The following is a 26,060-nucleotide window of genomic DNA, read 5'->3' as shown; positions in this document are numbered from 1 at the left end:
GTGGTGGCCCATTCAATCGATGTTTTGGGAAGCTCCACACATAAAGCAGAAGCAACCTCATGATTTTCCCATTCCTAATGATGGGAAGAAACCTAAAGACCTTCCTTGTCCCATTTCCTAGATTCAAAGTCAGAAGCAGTCTTTTTCTTTTGAGCCAGGTCTGATCTCCCGTTGCCCAGATCCCGGTGTTTGTCAGTCCACAATCCCATGAGAGATGCAGCCCGGAGCGGGCAGATGGACATTTTCACTCTCTTCCTTTTTTCCCTGCCCGTGTTATGTGCACGTATGAAGGTGTATCTGTAGCCTGAACTGCATAGATCCCTTTCTGTTACTGAGGAAGGGTGGAGAGCATCAGTCTCATCAGTTAACGATGAGAGACCCCTGAGTATCATGTAATACAGAGAAGACCATTTTCTTGACCAGAGAGGGCCACCAGTGACAGAGTCATCTGGCCCCGTACTGGTTAGCGTCAGGTGTGACGAGCTGGAGGGAAGCCCCTCCCCGCTTGTGTCAGTGATCCAGCTTTCATGGGGCACTCCTCATCTGCTTATTTGGTTAGGCTTTTTCTCTCCTAACCCACCCTTGAGTTTCAGAGAAGATGCTTGCTCTTTAATGCTATTTGAACTATATTTGGGTTTTTGAATCACCTCTGAGCTTCCTGTCCTTTAATCTTTAACTGTATAAGGGGCTGGATGAGTCTGGTGTGTCTCCCGGAGTGTCCATGAACAAAGCAGTGTGGTCTGAATGTAAGCGGTCTCTGCACATGTACTCAAGCCATCCCTTCTGCTTCCTTTTCTCTGTCCTTCAGGAAGAGAATGAAGTCACTGAGTTCTTTGTGACCCTGGAGAAGGATCCCCAGCAGGAAGACTTCTTACAGGGCAGGATGCCTGGGAACCCGTATAGCAGCAACGAGCCAGGCATCGGGCCCCTCATGCGGGACATAAAGAACAAGATCTGCCAGGACTGTGACTTGGTGGCTCTGCTGGAAGATGACAGTGGGATGGAGGTAATGAGCATAGCTCACCCCTGTCGTGGTTAGGCTTCCTTTCCCTCAGGGGCTGATCAACCCTGGGCATCTTTAAATGCAGCTCCATGATTCCCACCTGCCCGCCTCGCCTGTAACGGGCTCTGCCCCCTGCCTGGATGTGGCAGTAAGCAGGTGGCTGCAGCTTGTCAGGGCACGGGTTTGTTGTTCTTGTTGCTGTGGCAGAGGCCTCCAGTGATGCCAGCTGAATCAGGCTCCCTAGATGCTGGCAGATCAGCCTCGGCACAGGCTTCCGGCCCTGTACCTGGTACCTCCTGGCAGACAGTGCTAGGATCTGCTGTTACCATATCCATGGTGAAAAACGTGTCAGGTGAAAGAGAGGAAACTGTCCTTTTTGGTGCTGAGCGGAAATAGACTTGGGATAGAAGGTGCTCAGCAAGGCTTTTAAACCTGGGGTCCATGGTTTGGGTTAAGGCTATTTGGAACCCCTGAAATTGTGCACAAAATTCTGTGTGATGTTCACATACGTGCATTTTTTAGAGAGGGAGAGTCAGTAGGTCCCTGATGCATAGACAATATGTGGTAAAGCACCCTTTGATCTTACAATGTGCTTGCATGACGATTATTTGGAATAACAGCCTCATCTTCTTTTCTGTTCAGCTTCTAGTGAACAATAAAATCATTAGCTTGGACCTCCCTGTGGCTGAGGTTTACAAGAAGGTCTGGTGTACCACGAATGAGGTACGTGTTTGAGGTGTGGTTGGCTCCCTGACTTGTTAACGATCACCGGCACAGCTCATAGCAGCACTGAAGGATCTGTACTTCCTGGTCGTGTTAGTGTGCAGAAGGGTCATCGCCTTGTCTTCCTTGTGGGGTGGCTGACTGGGGAGGGGAGGCGAGCTGCAGGAAGGGGTGAGCAGCTCCTGGCTTAGCAGCTGGGCCGGCGGACTCTGAGGAAGCCCTGTGATGGGGACGCCTGCTGTCGTGTTCCCTTTCCGTGTGGGCACCGAGGTTGATTCTCAGCTTCTAATGGACTTGCTCACCTTTCAGAATGTGTTTCAGTGTGGTGTTGAGGAGCGTAGTTTCTGTTTTACCAGCTGGGGAATTGAGACTGCAAAGATGGGAAATGAAGGGGGCACAGCGCTCTGGCCCTTTCGGCCCCTCAGTCCTGTTTGTCTGATCGTAACAGTCAGATGGTCCTCTTCCCCCTCCCGCCTCTTTTCTTAGTTCTTTCTTTCTGTTCTTTCCTGTTTCTCTCCTCTCCTTTCTTCCCTTTTCTTCTGTTAGGGGGATTTTTAATGAATGAATCATCTAATTGAACTACAGCAAACTAGTGTACTAGTGAAGCAGAGTGAATGTTTCTGTCTTTACTCCCAAATATTTCTGTAGAATCTAAGAAGCTAAATTGGTAGTGTACTAACAGGACATTTTAGCCTTCCGTTTGTTACATACTTTTGCTTTTGTCTTTTCTGTTCTCCCGCTGTGCTGGGAATCCTGGTCATTGTGTATTGTTGGTCTGCTGCCCGTTGGGTAGATATAGCACAGATAAATACACAGAAGCCTTCTCCATCCACTGCATCTTGTCACTGACATTTCGGCCTCAAAACAGAATGGTACAGGTTTAATCCCTGATGCACCTAAAAATTAAGACCAAGCTTCTACGGGCACCCTCGTAAATGGTGGTATAGGACCCAAAGAATACACATGGGCAGCCTCCCATTTTGAACCTGGAGGCAAGACATTGGGGATCATTTGTTTCTCTTATTAATGCTTAATCCACCAAGGGTTTCTTATGGCGAAGTCCAGAGTTGGGAGCAGCTTTTTATCCTGGCTTTCATCAGTTTCTCTGCTTACTTTATCCCTTATTTCCCTGATAAATAGCCCACCTCTTCAGCTGCTGACCAGGGTCTGTCTCACATGTTTCTCTCTCTCTGTCCGTGGTCTGTGGCTGTCCCCTCTCTTAGTTTCATTGGGCTTCCACAGCTAGAAATGCTCTGAGACCTGGCCTGACAAGTTCTCTCCCTCCAAGATTTTCTCTCCTGAAGCTGAGCATGGCTTAGGAGCAGGCAGCGTGGATTAGTGTGGTACCCGCTCGCCCTTAATTTCCTGCACTGTGACTTCAATCCCCCGCTTCTCACCTCCAAAATAAGTGTGATTCCTCGGAGTGTATAGACTGGAGTGCCTAGTCAGTACCTGGTGGATAGTGAAGTTTCACGATCCCTCAGTTCAGGAAGGTTGCTGTAATCTCGTAAGTCACGACTTATTTCCAGTCTATCAAGTTGTAGTTTTTAGCTTGAGATTTGGATGAATCCAGTCCTTGCTGTGTGGTTATATGGAGGTCTCAGGATCTCCACAGGCAAAGATGGATGTATTCTGTTTTTTGTTTTGATTCCTGAGATTTGAGTCAAAGCCTTTTGATCTTATTGACTTCCCTTGACCTGATTCTTTGAGTAGTGGTCCATATTGATTAGAGAGATTTTATAATTCTGAAGGAGGCACAGGCTTATAGTACCAGGCTGAGTAAGTTTGAACAAGCTGTATAACCATGTGTAAAAGGATAGTATGAAGCGCCTGATTAGTGTAGGGCTTCATGGGTGTCTGCTGCTTAAGTTGCTTCAGTCATGTCCAACTCTTTGTGAACCTACGGACTGTAGCCCGCCAGGCTCCTCTGTCCATGGGATTCTCCAGGCAAGAATACTGGAGTGGGTTGCCATGCCCTCCTCCAGGGGATCTTCCTGACCCAGGGACTGAACCCTGTCTCTTACGTCTCCTGCTTTGGCAGGCAGGTTCTTTACCACCTGCGCCACCTGGGAAGCCCTGGCATAGGGCTCAGCACAGAGTAAAACAGTAAGTCACAGTTGTTACGGCTGTTACATATATTTAATGAAACTAAAAATGCTTCACACAATTCCGGGCCTGTGGTAGACCCTACATAAAATGAGCTTCCTTTCCCCTAAGTGAGTTGTAGGGCATTTGGATTCTAGATTCTGTGGTTAAGACCCGCGAAGAATAGGAGTTGTCTACACTGCTGAAGTGTTCGTTAAATTCAGCAGACCAGGTGTTGGGTCCTTTGCATTTTCTGAGCCCGTTTACAAGTCTTTCTCCAACCTCCTCCCCTCAGGGAGAGCCCATGAGGATCGTTTATCGGATGCGGGGGCTGCTGGGGGATGCCACCGAGGAGTTTATCGAGTCCCTGGACTCCACCACAGGTACAGCCTTCCACAGACACCGCAGCACATCGGGCCTGAGGTTTGGGACCAGTGGCAGTTCATGCTCTGAGGCTTCAGGGGTATTTGGGACAGATACTCTCGGAATTCTCTTCGGACGTGGGGGGATTGTTTCTTCTCTGAGGAAAAATACAGTCATTTACAGCCTCGTTCGGGTACCTCTGGTATTGAGGGTGGGTGGGAACTTAGGGAGGAAATGAAATTAGCACCAAACAAGCTCAGGTTTATTTATTTAGGGCTTTTTTTTTTTTTTAAGTGATTGTAGTGCTTATATTTTCACATATTTGAGTAAGCAATTTTAATTAACTAGAAACTTTTAAAAAGAGCTATCAGGAGCAAGATAGTGTAGTTTAATATCCAGTACTGACCCGCTTCATTGACTGTGATCTTTATGAGAGACATGGAAGAGAGAAGAGCTATCAGCCTAGAAGAGGGCTGTGCTTTATTCCGGGCTTCCCTTCTCTCTCAGATGAAGAAGAGGATGAAGAAGAAGTGTACAAGATGGCTGGTGTGATGGCCCAGTGTGGGGGCCTGGAGTGCATGCTTAACAGACTGGCAGGGATCAAAGATTTCAAGCAGGGACGCCATCTTCTAACAGTGAGTTGGAGGCAGCAAGGTGGGACCAGCCCTCTTCTTCTGGAGGGGCCCCTGTGGATGGGCTGGCCGCTGCCATGTAACCTGGGGGGCAGCGTGGTGCCATGGACCGCTGCCCGCCAGGGCCGACCTGGCTGTTGCCATGACCCTCATCACTTTAGGGTCCTTCCCCCAGTGCTTTCTTCTGACCCACTCCTCACAAAAACCAGTGTGATAGCAAGCCTTCTGCTCTTTCTTTAGTCACCTGTGGAAACCAGTGTCTAATTGTCTGTCCACCCAGAATTGCACTTGTGTCAGTTGTTGTTATTGTTATTATTACTCAAGTGGATTTTGTAAGTAACTAATTTTTTGGTAGGACTTTGGTCATTCATCCAGCTATCTCCTAAGTGAGAAGTAGATGACTGTAAAGGCCCCATGCATATTGCACTATTATTTTCCACCTCCAGGGGACATAAGAACATATATTGATTATTATACCCACGCTTTAAATGACAGACATGGTTCTGAGCTCCCGTGGGCCATGAGCTTTGGGATCTTTTTGTTTACTGTTAGTTCAGAGTCTGAGTTAGTTCTGGAGTTTCCCCCAAGGCAGCAGAGCGTCACTTAGTCCACTGGGACTTGGTGGCAGAGACAGACTTAGCCCACGGGAGCTACTGCTGGAGAAGTCTGCCGTTTAAATGCCAGACCCCAACCACCTTATGATATCTCCCTAAAGCACCTTCACCTTCCCGTGTATTTCAGGAGGAGTGTCTGCTGGTGGGAGCAGGATGCCTCCACCCCCTCAGGATGTTTCTCTCCTGCTTGTCCCCACCCCTCACTGTCAGCTGTCTCATGGGTTTTGACTGCCTTTTCTTGTCAGGTGCTCCTGAAATTGTTCAGTTACTGCGTGAAGGTGAAAGTGAACCGGCAACAGCTGGTCAAGCTGGAGATGAACACCTTGAACGTCATGCTGGGGACTCTCAACCTGGTAAAGAGTGCGGGCTGCAAAAGCTGAGGAGTGAGCAGGGCTGGGGGAGGACATCTCACCTCTGCCCTCAGATGAGATGGGTCTGCGACCTCTGCAGACCTCTCCTCTGTCTGACTCATGGGCACAGAGGCTCGAGTTATTCAAGCTGCCCCTCATCCCCCTGCTGCTGCCACGACACACGGGAGCGTGCTTGCTTCTCTCCTGAGCTCAGAAGCAGGAGGACGCTCGCCCTGCAGCGGTCCTGACTGCACTCCAGGGAGAAGTTGGGGCCACTCACCTCGGGCAACCAGGAAGAAGCCAAAGTGTTGTTTTCTCTGTCCTCAGAAGCCCACGCACTCTCTCTCTCTCTCTCTGTCCACACATGCCCATGCATACACACACACAGACACACCCATGCGCACACACACACGCTGTGTGTACACAGACACACACACAGACACGTGCACACACACACAGACACGCTGTGTGTACACAGACACACACATGCACACACACACATGCACACACACGCTGTGTGTGCACAGATTGTGAGGAACATGAGGTCGTGAAGAGCGCCCCGGAGGAGGAGACCCCGTGAGCAGGGCGTGGGCGTGGCCGTCTCCTCCGTGTGACTGGCCCCCTGCTCCGCAGGCGCTGGTGGCTGAGCAGGAGAGCAAGGACAGCGGTGGTGCCGCCGTGGCCGAGCAGGTGCTGAGCATCATGGAGATCATCCTGGACGAGTCCAACGCTGAGCCCCTGAGTGAGGACAAGGTGGGTGGGGCCGGTCTGTCCATCCACAGGCACTGTCTCGTTGCCAGCCACTGGCTTACTTGGGTCTAGCAATGTCATCCAGGAATGATCGAACCTTCTCAGCTTGTAGGAATGGCAACTGGTGGTGACATCGTTGCATCAAAGCCTGAAATCTGTGGATTCAGAGGAAACAAAGCGGCTGGTCCAGCTGATAGACGGGGGCCTTAGTGCAGCCCCTCATTTCACAGTTGAGGATCCTCCAAGCCTAGAGAAATGAAGCGAGCCGTTTAGTAGCATACAGTTGGTTGCTGTGTAGTTAAACACCTGGAGCTCAGGTCTGCAGCTCCCAGTTCCGTTTCTCTCCACTTGGCGGCCTGTGTATGCCTGTGTTCTTGTCGGTGCTGATGTTTTGGCTGGAGATACGACCAAATGAATACCAGGGAGCCTGCATTGTTTTGGGGAAGGGAAAGCCTGTGTTGTATTCTGACCGCCTGTGTGAGTATATTTGACCACTAATAGTAGAAGCAGTGCAGAAACTTATAAACTAATTTTTGAGGTGGAGCTCACACTGTTGATTATTCCCCAGGAAGTGCAGAGACGCGGTTCTTCTGGGGCTACTTCTGGTGGCTCTGATGGAAGTGGATAACCTTTCAGGATCAGCTGTTGGCTGCAGCCAAAGTCCCGGCCATATTAACAGGCCTTGCATCCTCTCTCCTTGTAGGGCAACCTCCTCCTGACGGGTGACAAAGATCAGCTGGTGATGCTCTTGGACCAGATCAACAGCACCTTTGTCCGCTCCAACCCTAGTGTGCTCCAGGGCCTGCTTCGCATCATCCCATACCTGTCCTTCGGGGAGGTGGAGAAAATGCAGATCTTGGTGGAGCGGTTCAAACCCTACTGCAGCTTTGATAAGTATGTGGCTTAGATTCAGACAGCTGACTGAGAGTCGCTGTGAAAGCCCTGAACTAGTTCTGTGAGACCAAGGAAGAATCACCTGAGTTTCTGTTAGATTTTTGGGTACCAGTCTGGCCTTTAAGGGGACTGGTCTAACTGGGGAGGCAAAAAGTGAAAATATGTTAAAGCAGCAATCGGTGAGGCGGAGAAGGCGAGCTTGTTGGTGACGCAGGAAGGGGATAGGACAGGATGGAGGGACTCGGGTGCAAAAGCATGAAAATGGGAGAGAAAGTTGGGAATTTGGGGAACGTGGCAGAGAAGGGGGAACATGGCAGGAGGCAGGCGGGAAGGGTCTTCTGTTGTGCTCAGGAGTTGGTACTATAGGACTTTGAGGATTGTGAGCCAGGAGGATGACATGGTCAGCTTTTATTGCTCCTTTCACACTCTCAGGGTCTTTGCTCTTTCCTCCAGGTATGATGAAGATCACAGTGGCGATGATAAGGTCTTCCTGGACTGCTTCTGTAAAATTGCAGCCGGCATCAAGAACAACAGCAATGGGCATCAGCTGAAGGATCTGATTCTGCAGAAGGGAATCACCCAGAGTGCCCTGGACTACATGAAGAAGCACATTCCCAGCGCCAAGAAGTAAGCAGCTCCACCCTCCTTCCGCTCTTCCTGGTTCTTTTTCTCCTTCATTGTCTTGCCATCCCTCAGCCTTCCTTGGGGTCACCCTCCCCTTCTGGAAACTGTCACGGTGACCATGCAGCCCTTGCGGCTGTGGGAAAGGATGGCAGTTTGTTGGCTTCTATTTCAGGTGCTCCCTTCTTTTTTAAGGACTTATTTACTTGGCTGTGCTGGGATTAGCTGCAGCATGCGAGGCTTTCAGTTGCTGCCTGTGGGATCTAGTTCCCTGACCAGGGGTCGAACCTGGGCCCCCTGCTTGGGGAGCTCAGAGTCTTAGCCACTGGACCATCAGGGAAGTCCCTCAGGTACTTACTTCTCCCTGGTTTCTCAGCTGAGCTGGGTGGTCCTCTGGGATTCCTTACGGTACGCTTGAAGGTGCTGCCACGTCTGAACAAGCCAGAATCACGGCCGGTATCTAGGTGACCTTTGCCTTCTGGGTCTGCTCATAAGCTTCTCTTCGCTTTGCAGTCTGGACGCTGACGTCTGGAAAAGGTTTTTGTCTCGCCCGGCCCTGCCGTTCATCTTGAGGCTTCTTCGGGGGCTGGCCATCCAGCACCCTGCCACCCAGGTGAGTAACCAGCATGCACGGGGCCTTATTCTGAAGCGGACATGTCGTGTGAGGAAACCACACCCTCTCGGCTCACCTCCCGTGACTTGAGTCAAGGTAACCGCCTCGATTAGCAGAGCTGAGAACTGCCCCAGTGTGTAAGAGTCCCAGAGTGGACGGACTCTGAGAAGTCACCTGGTTCATGTCTGTGTGCAGAGAGGATTAAGTTACATCTGTGTTTCCCTCATTCAGCTCATTCTTAACGTGGGGCTTCATGGTCTCATGGCTCAGCTGAGCAGCATTTGTGAGGGTGTGGCTGGCCAGGGGGTAAAAGCCGGCTTCTGGCCACAGTCCCCGGGACGTTTGTAACACCATCACTGCCGTCTTCTGCTCTGTGCTGGCAGCCGAAAACTCGGTTCTCAGGGAGGGCCACCCTGTGCGCTGTGCTGCTCATTCCTGGTGTTCACTGGGTCGAGACATCTGTTACCCTCACAGATAATAATTGACCCAGACAGGAGGCCGGTCGGGACTAGTTTTTTAATTAAACTTTTTATTTTGAGATAACTAGATTCAGATGCAGTTGCTAAGAAGTATTACAGAGACATCATGGGTCGCCTTGACTTAGTCTCTCGCAATACTACGTCTTGCAAAGCTGTAGTAAATCATCACAGCCAGGGTGTGGGCGTCGACGCCGTCAAGTTCAGGACCACTCCTCACCACAGGGCGCTCTCCTGTGGTTCTTCCCAGCCGCATCTGCCTCTCCGGGCAGCCGCCGGCCTGGCCTCCATCTCCTGCTTTTGTCCTGTTGAGGATGCCATGTACAAAATGGAGTCAAACACCAGTAACTTTTGGGGATAGGCTTTTTTCACTCAGCATAATTGTTTGGCGTTCATCCTGACTGTCGTGTATGTCGGTAGTTTGTTCCTTCTCGTTACTGAGTAGTCCCCGGTGGGCATGCCCTGTGGCCTGTTTGACTGTCACCAACTCAAAGGCATCTGGGTCGTTGCGATTTTGAGGCTATTGTGAATAAAGTGGACTAATTTCACGTGCAGGTTTTTGTCTAAGTTTTCATCTCTCTGGGTCAAGTGCCCAAGACTGCAGTTACATTGGCTTGTGTAGTGGTTGCATTATTTTGTTTTACAGGAAACTGCCAGCCTGTTTTCTCGAGGGGCTGCAGTGCTCTCCTCTCCCCTCGGCAGAGTCTGAGCAGTCCTGCTTTATTGCATCCTTGCCAGCATTTGGGGGTGTCGCTGTTTTTTTTTTTGTTTCAACCACGCCGATAGATGTAAGGTGATGTCTTGCCGTTTAATCTGCGTTTCTCTGGTGGCGAATGACACTCAGTGCACATCTTTTCATGTCTTCTGTCTGTCTTCAGTGACAAGTATTTCTTCATTTTTTGCCCCATTTCTAGTCGTCATGTTTGTTTCTTGATGTTGAGTTTTGAGAGTTCTCAGGGCTGCCTTTTCTGTTGTCATTGTTTTGGGTGGTCTGTCTTGAGTTCCACATTCTCATTTAGTGATGTTTTCTGAAAGCTCATTCCAAAAATGTGGTTAATTGGCCACAATAAAGATCGTCCATATGTCTCACTCAAATAGCTATTGTTTTCAACTTTTCTTCAGTTCAGTAGTAATCATCATAATAAGTGCATCTTTATGGATAATTCTTCCCGCATAATCATTTTCACTATTTTTCCCCCATCTTTGTAACATCATTATTTTGAATGTGGATAAATCAAGGGACAGAATTGTAATTTGACCAGTGGCAAGACATTGACTTGAGAACTCTGGTCAGTGGGTTCCAGGCTTATTCTTAGTTGCTAATTGGATTCTTTTTTAAAATAAGGCTTCATCTGGGTAGATTTGGCATTCACACTCCTGACCACTCACTTTTCTTTCCCCACGAATGTGTGTCATGCCTGTCATGTACCTGAGCTGTGCTAGGCTGAAGCAACATTGGTGAATGGAACAGTCCCCGTGTGAGTCTTCCAGAGCTTGCTGTCTGGTGGAAGATAGAGCCCAGGATGTAGGGATAACAGCACAGGGTCAGTGCAGGGTGGAAGGGGTCAAAGGAAAGGGGATTTCTAAGAGGAGAACATGGGGCCTGCAAAGGCTCAGAGGTGAGAGAGCTTGCGCATTCTCGGAAGTGAGAGCAGCTGCGTGGGGGGCGGCCTGGCAAGACTTGGCGCCGGAGGCATCAGCTCGGGGGCGTATCAGACTCCCCAGGGAGAGCAGTGTGTGGTGTCTCCCAGGGGTGGCGCCCCTGGCTGTTCCCTGGAGCATGAGCTGCGGGGCGGTGATGTGGGAGGCGGGAAGGAGAGTTTGTCAGAGTCTGGGTGAGAGCCCCTCGTGGCTGAACTCCAGTTAGTGAGGCAGTGAGTGGATTCCACAGAGACCTGGGGGGCGGAGTACACGGGGTTTGGAGGTTGATTGCACGTGGGCAGTGAAGACACTGGGTGAATCAGGAACTCTGCTCGGTGTCTGGACTGAGCGACGGGGTGGTGGTGCCATCGAAAGAGATGAGAACTCGGGGGTTTGAAGGTGAGTGAAGGGAGGCGGGGCTGTGATACTCGATCATTAGTGTGTGGTCTGTCCTCCTGAGCAGAGTGTAAGCGTCAGGCGTGCCGGGCGTCACGTGCATGCGTGTGCACGCTCGCTCGCACAGTAGACAGCCCGCGTGTGCCATTCAGTGGGCGGTGCAACTACGGGTTCAACGCTCAGAGTTGTTGAGACGTGAGCTGACCTGTCATCGTGCTGAAGGACGAAGTGGACACCTACGCACCTGCCATGAGGCTAGACTGATGAGCTAGTGACTTGAGTTGGTTGCTGAACTTTCACGTCACAGGCTGACCTTGATTTCCGTTCATGGTCGGCTCTGTAGTGATTGGTGACCTGGGGAGTGGCAAGGCCTCACAGCGGGCAGACCTCCCTGCCCTCAGTGGGCGATGCACTCACAGCCCTGTGGGCAGCGGGCTGCTGTCCTGTAGCCCCTGCCGGTGCTTTTAAGCACAGGGTTTTTTGGTTTACATTTGTTTCTTTCTCCTACTCCCAGGTGTACTTGTATGTCTGGATACTTAGGTGGAGAAAACGCCTGTGTGCCTGGGTTTGGTGGGCCCTGGGGGCCCCTGATGCAGCACGCAGCCCAGCCCCCGTCAGGGTGGGGGGCCGGCCCCGCTTGGTGCGGGTACTGAGTTCACCACGGAGGCCTCATTCTCTGGAGTGTCTGACCTGAGCCCCTGCTCACTTTCACTGTGCCGGGCGCTTTACGTATGTTACCTGATTTAATCATCAAGCGACCCTGGCCTGCCTCCACTTTACAGACGGGTGTTGAGGCTGCAGAGCCTGGTGACTCCTCAGGTCGGTGGCAGAGCCTAACCTCCTCCATTTGTCCAGACCTCGAAGTGTAAAATCAAAGGATCTGATCGAAACCAAGCAGATGATGTTAGATTGTGCACATCCTGTTTATTTTCCCAACCTTGAAGCTCCTGAGAAGAACCCTTGCCTGTGCACTTGGCCTTCAGCTCCCTGGTCCGTCTTGGCAGGTTCTGATTGGAACCGACTCCATCACCAACCTGCACAAACTGGAGCAGGTCTCGAGCGACGAGGGCATCGGGACGCTGGCCGAGAACCTGCTGGAGGCGCTGCGGGAGCACCCCGACGTGAACAGGAAGATCGACGCGGCCCGCAGGGAGACCCGGGCCGAGAAGAAGCGCATGGCCATGGCCATGCGGCAGAAGGCGCTGGGCACGCTGGGCATGACGGTACAGCCTCCCCGGTCCCTGCCCTGTTGACAAGGGGGTGGCCATGGCACAGTGGTGCGTGCTGAGAGGTTTAGGAGCTGGGGTCGGGCATGGTGAAGATGCAGGCTGGGAGGTGGGGTGTGAGGCACCCTGCCCGACACTTTGCCTTAGAGATGTGACTCTCATTGTTCTGCTCTGCAGAGAAGACTCTGAGGCTAAACAGCTCAGATTTACAGAAACCTTAGAAACGGTGATAACCGTTGTTAAGGTTTTATTTAAGCCCCTCATGTGGGTCTGTGAGGTTGGTATTACACCCATTTTTCAGAGGAACTGATTGGGGCTGAGAGGTGCAGTAAGCAGGCCAGGGCGCATAGCTGATACGCGGCTGGCAGGCGTTTGAACCTCGGTCTGTGTGACACAGGCCCCAGGCTGTCCTCACTGCCCCACCTTGGAGGAGGCCGCAGTCCTGTGAGACCTTCTCCAACCGGCAAACTCGAGTGTTAGCAGATTTAAAACTCTCATGGGAACAGTAAATGAATCATATGCCACAGTCCAGGCCTGGTCTTGCTGGCACAAAGAGAGGGGCCTTTCTGGTGGCAGGCGGCCACTGGCCAGGGTTCCAGCCGGATGGTTTCCTCTGCTTCAGTGGTTCCTGCAGGGAGAGAAGAGTGGGGGAATCTGGGTCTGTACCCTCGTTAGAGGCCAGCTAAAGGGGTTTCCTGTCAGCTCAGCCATCCTTCCCACATGCGGAGGGTCAGCGTGTGCCCACGTGTCCCCCCATCTGACCCGCCCCCGGGCCCCCCTTGCAGACCAACGAGAAGGGCCAGGTGGTGACGAAGACTGCGCTGCTGAAGCAGATGGAGGAGCTGATCGAGGAGCCGGGCCTCACGTGCTGCATATGCAGGGAGGGCTACAAGTTCCAGGTGCGCTGCCAGGCCCACTGGGGGCTCACGGCCGAGGACCAGCCATCCTCTTCAGAGGCGGGAGGCAGGCTGATCTGGACAGTCCTCAGCAGCAGCTGCCGCTCACTGAGTCCCGCCCTGTGCCAGGCCTTGTGTTCAGAGCCGTTATGTCCGCTGGGTCATTTTATCTTCAAATGTGTAATGAAAAGCTCTCATCTGTGGATGAGGAAACAGTACCCGTAGCAAAAGCAGAATTCTAGGCCAGTTCTGAACCGGGGCTGTTAAAAGACACCATGCTGCCCCCGTGCAGGTAAGCTGGCGAGAGGGTCAGGACCTCAGCGTTCTCGGCGCCCCCAGACTCGCTTTACTGCCTGGGAACAGCGCAGCCCTGAGGCCTCGGGGGCGCCCTCTTCCTCTCCAGCACGAGCTGACTGCCTCGCTCCCCGGCCTGCTGACTGGCAGGCTGCGGGGCTCCAGGCCTGTAAGTCCCGAGGTGACAGGTTCCTTGGGGCTTTCTGATCAGTTTTGAAAAACAAGCGACTGACTAGGAAGGCGCTTTTTTCTTCATTTTCAGATGAAGGCTGCAGAAAGAAAAGGACAGTTCAGCCTTGCGTTTCTGCGCGTCTGCCCAGCACTCGCCTTGCTCTGGTTGCTCCCCACCACGCTCGTTTCACCGGGGCTGTGCCCCGGCAAGTGCTGAGCCGAGGGGCTGCAGGGCTCGGCGTCCCGTGCTCACGAACACAGCCCTTCGTGGGAATATAGCCCCCAGGGTTCCCTCTGCTCTGCTTCCCCTCCTCCCAGAGCCTGCCCTGGAGCTCCTCACCTCGCCTCCTCTCTGCTTGTCTTCGCAGCCCACTAAGGTCCTGGGCATTTACACCTTCACCAAGCGGGTGGCCTTGGAGGAGATGGAAAACAAGCCGCGGAAGCAGCAGGGCTACAGCACCGTGTCCCACTTCAACATCGTGCACTACGACTGCCACCTGGCGGCCGTCAGGTGCGCCTGCTTCCCGCGGGCGGCTCCCAGGCCGGGGGCTGCAGGGGGCGGGCAGCTTGCTGGGGGCCCTGGCCTGGGAGGGGTGGGGCTGCCTGCCCTGAAGATTTCATTCTGTCCCTTACGCGTTGGGCAGTAGGGTGTCCTGCCTTCACCATATAGGCCCAAGAACCATTCCTGGGAAAATGCCCTTGGCTTTTGGCCCAGGGCTGGTGAGAGCAGTCTTGCCCAATGGAGGCTGTGGGTCCGGTGTTTACCATCTCGTGGCTCCAAGCGGCTGCCCCTCTGTAGAGTCAGTAGTCACTCACTGGTCCCTGCTCTCCTCCCAATCCAGGCTGGCTCGAGGCCGGGAAGAGTGGGAAAGTGCTGCCCTGCAGAACGCCAACACCAAGTGCAACGGGCTCCTTCCGGTCTGGGGGCCCCACGTCCCCGAGTCAGCATTTGCCACCTGCCTGGCGAGGTGCGTGTGGAGCAGGGGGCGCAATGGAGAAGCGGGGGTTGGGCTTCCCTGGTGGTCCAGTGGCTAGGGTCTGTGTTTTCACTGCCAGGGGCACGGGTTCACGCCCTGGTTGGGGTGCGTGGTGTGGCCGAAGAAAGGTGGAGGGGGGTTCCCAGGAGGTGGAGGAAGATCAGCCATCGGCTCAGCCCCGTCATTGGAGATCCACGTCCATCCTCGCTTGCTCACGGGAGCTGCCTGGAGCAGGAGTGACTCTGCTGGGAGGACCCTGCACCCTCAGCTCCTTGGGCCCCGGGAGGAGTCTCTGGCTTTCTGCTGCCTGCCCTTCTTTGCTGATCTTAGGACTCGGGACACGGGACCCCTGACTTGATCCTCGAGGCCAGAATTTCCCAGAGTTGACTTCCCATTCCTCTGAGTTTCAAATAATGAAAATAATTTAGCGGCTTGGGGAATATCGGGCTCCTTTCAAAGCTGCCCCTGTCCTAGAATTCAGAGTGGACCTGCAGAACCCTCTTTGAGGCCCTCGTCTCCCACGGATGTCTAGGACAGCGGTGCGCGTCCTGAGTCCTGTTGTTGAGCTCAGGGATCAGGTACTTGGCAGACGGGCCGTGGTGAACTGCTCACTGTATGTCATTGTTAGGCACGTTCTACAGGGGAAGAAACTGAGGCCCAGAGTTAATTGAGCAGAACCCAGGTAGATGTTGACGTATGTTCACCATGGAAAAACCTTTTTTTTGGAGGTTGAGTAGATGATGCTTGTGGATAGATCACCTTGGCAGAGTGGAGAAGTCCTACATTTCTTCTTCCAAAATGTACTTCCAGTTGTGGTTCTATGACGTTAGTCTCTCAAAGAATGGCTCCCCAGACCAGTGCGTTCCCCTCAGAGCTTGGAGAACTTCACGTTCAGTCACAGCAGAAATGAAAGGGCGCCGTGCTCGCCCCCCAGCCCTGCCCGTCCTCTCCTCTCCCTGTCTTCGGTGTGACCTTTGCCCCCGCCCGGCCGGCGGCCTCGCCAGCGGTCCTTGCTGTGGAGCTGGCTCCCACCTCGCCGTCTGTCCCCTCCCCCAGGCACAACACTTACCTCCAGGAGTGCACGGGCCAGCGGGAGCCCACCTACCAGCTCAACATCCACGACATCAAGCTGCTGTTCCTGCGCTTCGCCATGGAGCAGTCCTTCAGCGCGGACACGGGCGGGGGCGGCCGCGAGAGCAACATCCACCTGATCCCCTACATCGTGCACACGGTGCTCTACGTGCTGAACACGTGCGTATCCCCGGGCGGCGTGTGCTGCGGCGGGAACGTTGGTCTTTGTGGAGTCACTCAGGACGAAGCGGTAGGCGCTTCCTTCTCCACAGAGGTCTCGGCTCCCTCCGAGGGCTGCGTCCTAGGACTGGCCTTTGGCCAGAGCGGGAGCAGGGAGTGGAGAGGCCAGACCGTCGAAGCTTCTGCTTTAGCGTAGCCCCAGCTTGTGAGACTGTTCCCTTGGGTGGGGGGCCCTGGGCCAGAGCGGACAGGCTGTTCCCGGTGAGGTGTCACGGCTGGAGGACCACAGGCCGGGTATCCGTAAGTGGAGACTGGACTGGCTATCCCTGTTTCCTCTCCAGTGAGTGAGGCTCTGGCGACTGTGAGGGGAGAGGGCTTGTTTAAGGTAGCCCAGGAGAAAACCCAGGTGTCTTCACCGGGGTGTACGCTGGGAGCGGTCGGGGGCCCTGAGACGGCAGAGAGTAGTCAGTGGCCTGCCCTGCTTTAAAAACCCAGCTGAGAGATGGAACGTGCTTAGCTCCTCGATTTGACTGAAATGGTGTCATGCCTGGGGCCCCATTCTAGTGAGAGTCTCCCGCCCGTGGGGCCGGTGCTGACAGGTGGAGAGGCCGAGCACAGTCCACCCGAGGCAGCTGCACTCAGTTTAGCAACAGAGCGATCGTTCTCTTACCCTTCCTGGTCTTCAGCAGAGTGATTTTCTCCTTCCCTTCCATTTCCCCGTGAAACAGGAGGCTGCTCTGGAGACGGCAGTCTTCATTGTTAGAGAGGCGCTGGCGGGTCTCCACCCATCATGACCTCACCCGCTCAGCTGTTTAGACCGAGGAGGCAGCCTGCCTTGTTGACAGCCAGGGCGTTCCCACCACCCTCGCGGTGCCTCAGGCCTAAGCAGCGCTCCCCGCCCGGCCGTGGGCCTCTGAGGGGCCCTTGTCTCTTCTTGGCAGCCGTGAGGTGGCAGGGGCTGCCCCGTGCCCCGGGGAGCGCAGCGGACCTGGAGAGGCCACGTGCTTTGCCTGGCGGAGCAGAGCCCGCGGCCTCAGGCGTGTCTGCATCTCCCACGGCAGACGCACGTGACTCAGGCTCCAGCCCCTCAGCGGGGGCCGGGGGGGCCTGTGTCCAGCGTTCTGGTCAGTGAGGGCTGAGCCGGCAGCCACACGGAGAGGCGCCGCTTCCCTCCTTCACCGGCTCACGGCGTGTGAGCTTGGTCATGGGGGCTGGTTGAGCAGGGTTCCCGCCTTTGTATGTGAAGGTGAGGGTGTCACGAGCCAGCAGAGTTGAGCGGGTCGTGCGATGGCACGAAGCTTCTGGTTCCCGATTCTGAGTCCCTTGTTCCCGTCCCAGCACGTTCTGTCCGTGGAGCAGGAGAGGGCGTGCTGACCCTGCACCACCCCCACCCACCCCGTCCAGTGTCCCGCAGCGCCATCCGCAGGCCGCATGACCTTGCGTCTGTGCCCCCTGTGTGTTTTTATTTCCCTCCACGAGGTCATAAAGGGCAGCAGGCCCTCTGGGTCTGAGAGTGCCATCCGGGTCATGAGGGCACAGTGGCCTCCAGGGCCCATCCAGCGGCTGGCGGAAGCTTCCTGGCAGAGAGTGGGGATCCATGCGGGGGAGGCGGAGCCAGACGGCCTGCTCAGACCCCAGTCCCTCCTTTAACACTGAGGGGGTAGCTGTCTCCCTGGGTTCTCGTGAGGATCGAACGAGATGAGCTTAGCACGCACCTGGCAGGGAAGTGGACGATCGCCGCTGTTACTGCCGCGCAGGGGTGCGGGAACGGGGAGCAGGGCGCGCCGGGAAGACTCTGGTCTGAGGAAGGAGACAGGGCCCAAGAGCCGTAAGAGAGCAAACCCGAGTAGCCTGGGAGGGACCCCGGGGCCAATGCCGTGTGAACAGTTAGCTGTACTGAGACTCACGGAGTCGGGGCCTGTGAGTCAGAGACTTGAGTCACGTCACCTCACCCCCCAGGCCGTCACATACCCTGGTAAAGAGGTGCTGGCTGTCAGCTTCCAGGGTCATCAGGAGAGTGAGACGGTGGAGTGTTTGTGGAAGTGCTGGTCACGTGCACGTTGGAGTTGTGCGGAGCTGGGGTGGGGGGTGAGGAGGATGCCACCGAGGAGGACTTGGAGGGCGGCTGCTCCCCTTGGAAAGGGACATGAGGGGCGGTTCGGGAGGCTTCCCAGTGGGAAGCCGGGCACACCCTCGCCCCTCCTGCTGCTCGGGCCTGCGTCTGCCCAGTTCTCAGAGTGTCCCCTTTCTTCCAGAACCCGAGCAACATCCCGAGAGGAGAAGAACCTCCAGGGCTTTCTGGAGCAGCCCAAGGAGAAGTGGGTGGAGAGTGCCTTCGAAGTGGATGGGCCCCACTATTTCACGGTCCTGGCCCTGCACGTCCTGCCCCCGGAGAAGTGGCGAGCTGTCCGCGTGGAAATCCTGCGGAGGCTGCTGGTGACCTCTCAGGCCCGGGCAGTATCTCCAGGGGGAGCCACCAGGTCAGTGCTCGCTTCGGGAAGCCTCTGCTCAGGAGGCTGTTGCCTGGGCTCTGAAAGCCACTCTGGAGAAGCTGGCTGAATGTCAGGTGCTGAGAGGAGGCAGCTCATTAGCCTTTGGTTGACCCTGACCCCGCTCAGACTGTCTCACCGAGAGTATCGGCCTGATGGCGGGCAGGAGTTCAGCCTCTAGGAGTGAGCTGGGCTCACCTCTGTGAAATTCCTTAGGGAGGAAGTCAGCCAGGCACCACCTGCAGCCTCTCAGGAGAAGAGTTTGGGCTGGCAGGCGGCTGGGACAGGTAGCCCGGTTTTCCAAATCTTGCTAAGCCTGGCTTAAACTAGCAAAGCCTCAGGGCCGTGCTCGGGGAGCTTCTTTTCTGACATTGAAAATGCGTCATCTCTCTCCTTGGTCACATTCCTCTCCCCTCTGCCCCGTGTTCTGCGAGCCTTTCCTCTGTCTCTGCTACTGGATACCTTCTGAAGAAGGAGGGCGTTTTAGGAAGGAAGTGGTCTTCGTTTTCATGACCCCGTGCTGTGATTTGGGTCATCAGGGAGGTGTCCTGAGGGAAACAACTGCAGACAACAACAGCGAGAAGCCCTCTGTAAGGACCGCGTGGATTCCCGCACGCCTCGGGGGCCCCGTGACGCGGCTCTCGGCCCGGGGTGGCCCCCGCAGTCCACGTACCCAGGCTGCAGAGTAGGGTGTTGGTTGGTGGCTTGCTTCTGCCCCTTGAGGGAAACCTGCTTCGCTTTGGGGAGGTCTGTCCTCGTGTATTTAGGATTCAAGGGGACATTTCCAACAAGGGCACAGAGGAGGAGCTTTTGGGCCCCAGTAGTGACAAACCAAGTGGAAACAGCTGTGGGCCTGAGTTTGCGCACCTGGTGTCTCCACCTCCGTCTGCTCCGATTTATCCCGTTGCTGTTTGTGGGCACCTCATGGCCCAGAGAGCAGATTGGAGCTCCGCTGGTGGACCCAGCCTGCCCCGGCCTCTGTTAGAGTCCTGCCCATCCCCCATCCCCATTCCAGACCAAGCACTTCCCAGGGTTTCCCAAGAGCCCGAAGCATTAATATTTAGCTCGCTTTGTTGTTGTTCAAGAATCGCTGAGGAATCCTAGCCCTTAGCTCGCTCCTCGGAATCAGAAAGTTGGCTGTGGGCGGTGCTGAGTTGTGGGTGAGCAGGCTCGGCCCGCGTCCACGGCGCAGAGTGGCTGTCCGCTGGGCACAGGCCCTCGGTGACAGGTGTGAAACCCGAGCCCACGGGAGCTGTGCGGCTTTCACCTAGGAGACTGGCATTCATTAGTGTCCCAGGCAGTTAAGGAAAAGCCGATTTGGTCACAGCTTAATTGGGAAATCCAGCGTGAGCTGGCTCATGAGTTGCCATTTTCTGTGTAGCAGTTTAGTCACCTTCACTAATGAGCCTTAAATAATTAAGTCGGGCAGGGCCACCCCGGGTTCCTGCCACCAAGGCAAAAGAGCTCCGAGAAGGAGCAGCGCAGGCGGGCGTGGGGGTGTGAGCCGGGCGGCAGAGCAGCAGGCCTCCCCGAGGAGGGCGTGCGAGGGGCCCCTGGCGGTCGGGGCAGTGCTGCCCAGCGGCTTCCTCCTGAGTCCATTGTGGGGGGCGGCAGATACACAGAATCTGGGGATCTGCACAAAGTTGCTTTCTCCTATGGGTTTCACATTCAGGAAAAAGTCTGCGAGGAACTTGCAAGCGTTTAAGCCTGGGACTTTCCTAGGTGTCCGTCAGAGCCTCTCCTGCTGCCATCTGCCAGCACGCAGACCTGGGAGAGAGCTCTCGTCCTGCCTCCAGGCCCACCCCGCAGCAGGCTCCCTTTAGGCTGGGTGTGTGGGAGGGGCAGAGGCCGGCGCCCTGGAGAGGCTGGGGCCGGGGCACAGGCGGCGCTTTGGCAAGCAGAGCCGTCTCCCTCCGTCCCCTTTCTCGTTACCAGCTCAGATGTTTACTGAGGGCAGGTGTGCTGTGCTGGTTAGTCCCTTCACTCAGGCCCACACGTACAGTGTGGCTTTAGCCTCTAAATGAATAACATCTGTGCTCGTCTTATGAGTCTAGCGTTTATAAACACATGTGCATGCATGCACATTTCAGTCCTAAGTCTGGTCCTTTTGGTTGCAGACTCTGTTTCGGGGGTAGAATCTTCATGACGGGTTTCTCTAGCCCTTACAGACAACACCTGTCCTAGATCTTGGGTTGTAGACACTGCATCCGGGCACTGGCACCTCACCCGTGACGAGAGGACTGGCGTCCCTGGGTTTCTCGGCGGCTCTGTCTTCTGTAATCGTTCCTGGGACCAGAGCCGCTGCTGAGTAGGCGGCAGACGCTGCTGTCACCAGCGCCCCGGGACTCCTGGCTGCTCTCTGAGCCTGAACTGAATCACTGGATTGGGTGACAGTGATGCAGCTCAGGAACCCAGGGGCGTGGTGAGCAGCTCTGGGATTACCCCGGGATTTGGGACGTGTCGGGGTGTTTGCAGCTCCTGTCCCAGTCGTCACTGTTGCTCAAAACCAGCTTTCCACCAGCTTCTGTTTTTCAACATGGCACGTGGTTGATGAGTTCCTGTGTGTGGATGGTTTAGGTAAAAATTCTGCTGGTGGGAACGTAGGGACTGAAGCAGAGCCTTTGTTTCCTCCCTCACTTATTAGATCCCGTCAAGTTTGAGAGCATGTGTGGGGCTGAACCCAGGGGAGCGCGGGCTCCGCCTCGTCTCTTGGGGGCAGTAGCCTGTTGGCCGCCACGCCTGCGGCTTCTCTCCCCCTCTGCCCCATCTCCCCTGACTCGGCAGGGTCACGGCTGAGGTGCCTTGCACAGGACATCTTGTGTGGTGAATGAGCCCCAGGCCCCAGCGCCTCAGCAGCTCTGGCCCCAGTTGCGTCCCTCTGAGAAGGTGGCTGAGGGGGCTGGATCGAGGGGGGCATGACTCCCAGGGTCCTTCCCTGCTCCCAGAGCGCTGGGCTCTCTCCTTGTGAGTCTCTCCCTGGGCCTCAGACCTGAGATTTGACACTTTTCCAGGCTGACAGACAAGGCGTCGAAGGACTACTCAGTGTATCGCTCTTCCCTTCTCTTTTGGGCCCTTGTCGATCTCATTTACAACATGTTCAAGGTAAGGCGGCCCCTGGGAGCGTGGCTGGGCTTGGCAGGCATGTGGACGTCTGTGTGGGGGCTCTGGCCCTGCCTTGGCCTCCGGCTCCACCAGCTCCCCTGAGAAACAGCGGCGCCCACCCACCGTGGGGAGGGTTTCCAGTGGCTTAGACCCCTGTCCGTGACTGCGTTTGTACCCACGGCCATTCCGTTCCTGGGCCCCGTCCCCTGCTGTTGCAAACCCTGTCCTTCAGGCGGGTGCCCCCCGCCCCCCACCGCCAAAGTCACCCTTTGGTGCTGGTTGCTCTTGTCCCTTTCTCGGGTCAAGTCCGTTGCCTTGTGTGAGTGTAACTTATTCCAGCCCAGCTTATGTTAGCTTGGCCAGAAAGTTTGTTCCATGAGATAGTGCGGAAAAACCCGAATGAACTTTTTGGTCACCTTCATAATAGGGTCCCTCCTCTCTGCCTTGAGAGACTCAGAGGGTTTACAGCTGGCTCCTTCCATCATCTGGGTGAAACAGCTCAATTAAACCGTGTTGATGAGCCCCTCTTCCTGGGGAAGTGCGGGTGTGGGAGGTGTGGGGAGGGGAGGGCGTGTCGCCTGTCGAGGCTTGTGGGTTCCCAGGACTCGTGCCTGAGAGGGGCCGTGAGAGGAGTGGTCGGAAGCGGTGTTGCTCCTGGAAGCAGAATGCGTCCTCCAGGGAAAATGTGGGTGTGACGGGAGGGCGCGCGTGCTCCCTGCCTGGGCTGGGGCCCCGGTGACCGCCCGGCCCGTCTCCTGCTGCTTCTTGTAGAAGGTGCCGACCAGCAACACGGAGGGAGGCTGGTCCTGCTCCCTCGCCGAGTACATCCGCCACAACGACATGCCCATCCACGAGGCCGCCGACAAGGCCCTGAAGGCCTTCCAGGAGGAGTTCATGCCGGTGGAGACCTTCTCGGAGTTCTTCGATGCCGCCGGTCAGTGTCAAGGGTTTTCATCTTTCACAGACCATAGAGGGGCTGGCCGTTGCTTTCATCTTCATACGCAGGGAAGAACAGGCGAGAGCCAGCCTGTGGGCGACCCTCACGAGGCCCGGGAGAGGTGTGTGCCTGCCAGGTCGCTGGTTAAGGAGGTGCAGCTGCGGCATGGGGCTCACTTCGGCCCAGGCACTGTGTGCAGCGCACGCGCTTCCCCAGGACGCAGGGCATCCCAGCGTGAGGTGGAGCTGTGTCTGTGCACGCTTTACAGGTGGGATGCCCGAGGCTTTGATGACTGAGCAGGTTCCCAGTGGGAGTGCCTGGAAAAAGCACTAGAGTGCCTCTGGCTTCCTGACTGCTTACAGCAGTTCCAGAATTAGCATGGAGCTTGCCTGTCTTCCTCCTGCCTCTTGGGGATCCAGACATCATACGTCACAGCTGCCCCCTGGGGAGGTGTGGGTGATACCAACTCTGATTCCTGAGAGAAATAGTATCGAGGGAGAGCAGAGAACGGCCCTGCTGGTGGGGACAGTGCAGCACCCTGACCTGCCGTCCCCGCGATGTCCTCAGGCAGGCCCTCACCCCCGCTGGGGAGCTGAAGGCCACTGTTGTCTTTCAGTGTCCAGTCTGTAGGCAGTGAACCTGTCGTACCAACTGCAAACATCACACTTTGTGTGATTTCGTGACGCAGCAGGTGACAGCAAGGGGAGGGGCCTTGGGCCAGCGTTGAGAAAACCCACCCGGGACGAAGGCCCCACACCCCCTGAGGCCGCAGCCTCGCCCCCGGCCAGAGCCAGAGCGCGGGGCCACGCCTGCCCCGCTCCTGTGGGCTGGGGGCCCTTTTTGCCTTTGCGGGGCTCCCAGAGCCAGAGCGCGGGCTGGGCGCCCTTTTTGCCTTTGCGGGCCTGCTGCCCCCCGCGTCGCCTGGGCATTAGGGCTTGGCAATGCCAACCCTCATCTCTTTGTTCACTTCACTTGGTGCTCTCAGGAGAGTCTTTTCGGCCTGGACACTTCACTTTGGCTGCACTCTTAGCTTTTCATCGCAAGGCAGTCCTGAGTGAGAGCAGATAATCCTGTGTCTGTGTCCTCAGGGCCCAGCGCCATGCCTGCTGCCCAGGGGTCTGTGGAGCATCTCCAGAATGGCAGAGTCTGGGCCAGAGGAGGAGGGGGTGGGCATGGGAAGGAGGGGCTTCGCGTCAGCCCCGGGCAGGGAGAGCAAGGCCCTGTCAAGTGGGGTGGGAGCCTCTTCCCCTTGCACTCCGAGCACAGGTGTTCACAGCCTGGCTTTATTGCTTTGTTCAAAGTGGTAGAAAATTTCAGAACATCAGACACACCCTCTTCAAACACAAGGACAGAAACACCTTCCAAAACCAGCAAGAACTGATGGGAGTCACTCTCCCTCCGTTAGCAGGGCTGCCGGGAGACACCTCTGTCTGAGCGTTGGCCAGGCCTGCGGGTTGACGGCCCCACGGTGGTCAAATGTGAACCCTGTTTGTGAGGGAGGGGCAGGGCTGCAGGGGGCCCGATGCTGTGCCCGTGGCACTTTGCCAAGACTGGCCTCGTCTGAACCCTGGCCCCCCATCTGGCGGTGGAGGGAACAGAGCTCCTGAGCACTGGCCACTGGCACCAGGCCCGGGATCAGGGGTTGGGTCCCAGCCCCCGAGGGTGGTGGGGTCTGCCTTTCTTGGCCTCCGGTCCGTCTGAAATATGCTGAAGGCCGCAGAGATGCTTTCCAGAGACCCCTCCTTCGTGCGCTGTGCCACTGTGGACTTGCAGGCTCCCTGCAGGGTCCAGGAACCCAGGTTTAGCATCTCCACTCTTGGGAGATCATGAGCGCGGCGCCCCTGACCGGCAAGCGGGTGTTTGCTCGGTGACCGTCTCCCGGCCGTCTCTGGGCTCCGGTGAGCAGCTGTTGGAGCTCTTTGGGGGACCCTGTGTTCTCCACAAGGACGCGGCTGCCGTGACTCGGGCTGGGCCGTGCATGCCGCGGCTAAGCAGCCCCCGCCTGTTTTCCAGGTCTCTTGTCAGAAGTCACGGATGCAGAGAGCTTCCTGAAGGACCTGCTGAACTCAGTGCCCTGAGCCCCACGCGGAGGCCGATCGACAGAGACGGAAGCTGCCTGCCTGCGCCCTTGGTGTCCCTCCTCCCACGTGATCCCCTGGGGCGCCGTGTCACTGCTCCCCTTCCCCTCACTCCTCCTGGAGTGGCTTGGGATCTTAGGCTTCCTGTTGTATCTCGTGTGTGTGGTGCGCTAGCTCTGAAGTTGTCTGTAACCCAAGCTGTCGAAGGACTTGCACATACCTGGGAGCCGCGAGTTGTCCTGGCCCACTGAGTCCCTGCGTGTGCACATGTTGAGAAATAAACGAGTGACTTCATCCCCGCTGGAAAGGAAGGTGTTGCCTGCGCTCAAGCCCCTCCTCGGTGACACTGGCCAAGTACGTCTCCCTGCCTGCACGGCCCTTGCCGGCGTCGGCAGGGAGCGCCGCATGTATCGTGTTCGCGGTCTCTTGGCGCCGAATGGAGCCTGTCTGTTCTCAGCCAGCAAGTTGGGGCACCGCGTATGACGGCTGTGATCTTCCCTGAAATAAATGCCTTGGCTTCTCTCTTCATTGTTTGGGCCTGAAGAGCTGGAGCCCAAAGACACGTGATTTTCTAGTCCCCGGCCAAAGGTGGGCTCAGCATAGCTGGGCGCTGGTCTTTCTGTAGCAGAGGGTGTTTGGCATTCGAATTCGCAATCCTTCGGTGACGTCTCTGCAGGGTTGCCACGTTGGGAGAGGCCTGGGGCAGACTTAGAATGACGAGGAGCTGCCCCTTATGAGCGCCTTCTCTGCCAGGCCCGTGTGTGTGTGATTTCTAGTCTTTTTAACAGCCCTGCCGGAGGGCACTGTGAACCTGCATCGCTTGCTCAAGGCCCCCCAGCTGGTCGCCGCTGGAGCAGAGGTCTGTGCCCCTGAGGCCGTGTCCTGAACCGCTGCGGCAGTTGCCTCCGGGGGCCGGGAGCCGTGCTTCCCCACATCAGTGGGCAGCAGCCGTCTCCTCGAGGCAGCAGGGCCCCCGTGAGCTCCCCAGATCTCAGGGCAAGGCCGATGCGACCAAGGGCTCGCGGGGAGGGAGAGCTTGCAGTGGCCGCCTCCTTCAGCTCCCCGTGCGCCACTCTGCCTCTGCCTCCCCGGTTTCAATGTCCAGTTTATGTGGCTCCCCGCTCAGGCCAGACCGTTTGGGACAGGAGGCACACCAGGCATCGTCAGAGGACGCCCGGAGCCAGGACTTGGGGCCCTGCCCAAGCCCCCGGCCAGGCACCACAGGCAGTCACCCGGGAGACGGAGGCGGTTTGTCGTGAGAGCCGGGCTGGAGGCCCTGGCAGGCGAGCACAGTGTGTGCGAGTGCGCGGGGGCCTGGGGGTGTGAGTGGGCGGCTGGGCTTCCTGAGGGGCCGCCCGGCTCGGGAAGGCACCCACCCCTTCGTTCACATCTCAGCTCCCCCCCCCCTCCATGGCGCCACATCACCCCCGCCGTGAAATGCACTGTCCGTCTCTGCGGGGTAGGATGGTTGCTTGGTT

The 26,060-nt window shown here is 56.2% G+C and overlaps 1 protein-coding gene across 8 annotated transcripts in view; it reads left to right on the top strand.

The window, feature by feature from the left end:
- UBR4 (ubiquitin protein ligase E3 component n-recognin 4) overlaps positions 1-25,110 on the top strand; it is a 130,836-nt gene extending 105,726 nt beyond the window's left edge. For 7 of the 8 annotated variants that reach the window (XM_043908976.1, XM_043908973.1, XM_043908972.1 and 4 more), the window contains 18 exons: positions 809-1,006; positions 1,646-1,726; positions 4,107-4,194; positions 4,682-4,809; positions 5,666-5,773; positions 6,404-6,523; positions 7,224-7,414; positions 7,868-8,041; positions 8,549-8,648; positions 12,166-12,384; positions 13,173-13,286; positions 14,117-14,259; positions 14,591-14,716; positions 15,782-15,976; positions 18,232-18,456; positions 21,477-21,567; positions 22,339-22,501; positions 24,518-25,110. In XM_043908976.1, coding sequence (XP_043764911.1) covers positions 809-1,006; positions 1,646-1,726; positions 4,107-4,194; positions 4,682-4,809; positions 5,666-5,773; positions 6,404-6,523; positions 7,224-7,414; positions 7,868-8,041; positions 8,549-8,648; positions 12,166-12,384; positions 13,173-13,286; positions 14,117-14,259; positions 14,591-14,716; positions 15,782-15,976; positions 18,232-18,456; positions 21,477-21,567; positions 22,339-22,501; positions 24,518-24,582 — 2,529 coding nt within the window. In that variant the 3' untranslated portion in view covers positions 24,583-25,110. The other variant, XM_043908979.1, reaches the window with a different exon arrangement.
- The last annotated feature ends 950 nt before the right edge of the window (positions 25,111-26,060 follow it).

Source organism: Cervus elaphus, chromosome 8 (assembly GCF_910594005.1).
Source record: "Cervus elaphus chromosome 8, mCerEla1.1, whole genome shotgun sequence".
Lineage (NCBI taxonomy): Eukaryota > Metazoa > Chordata > Mammalia > Artiodactyla > Cervidae > Cervus > Cervus elaphus.
This window is presented reverse-complemented; position numbering and strand designations above follow the sequence as displayed.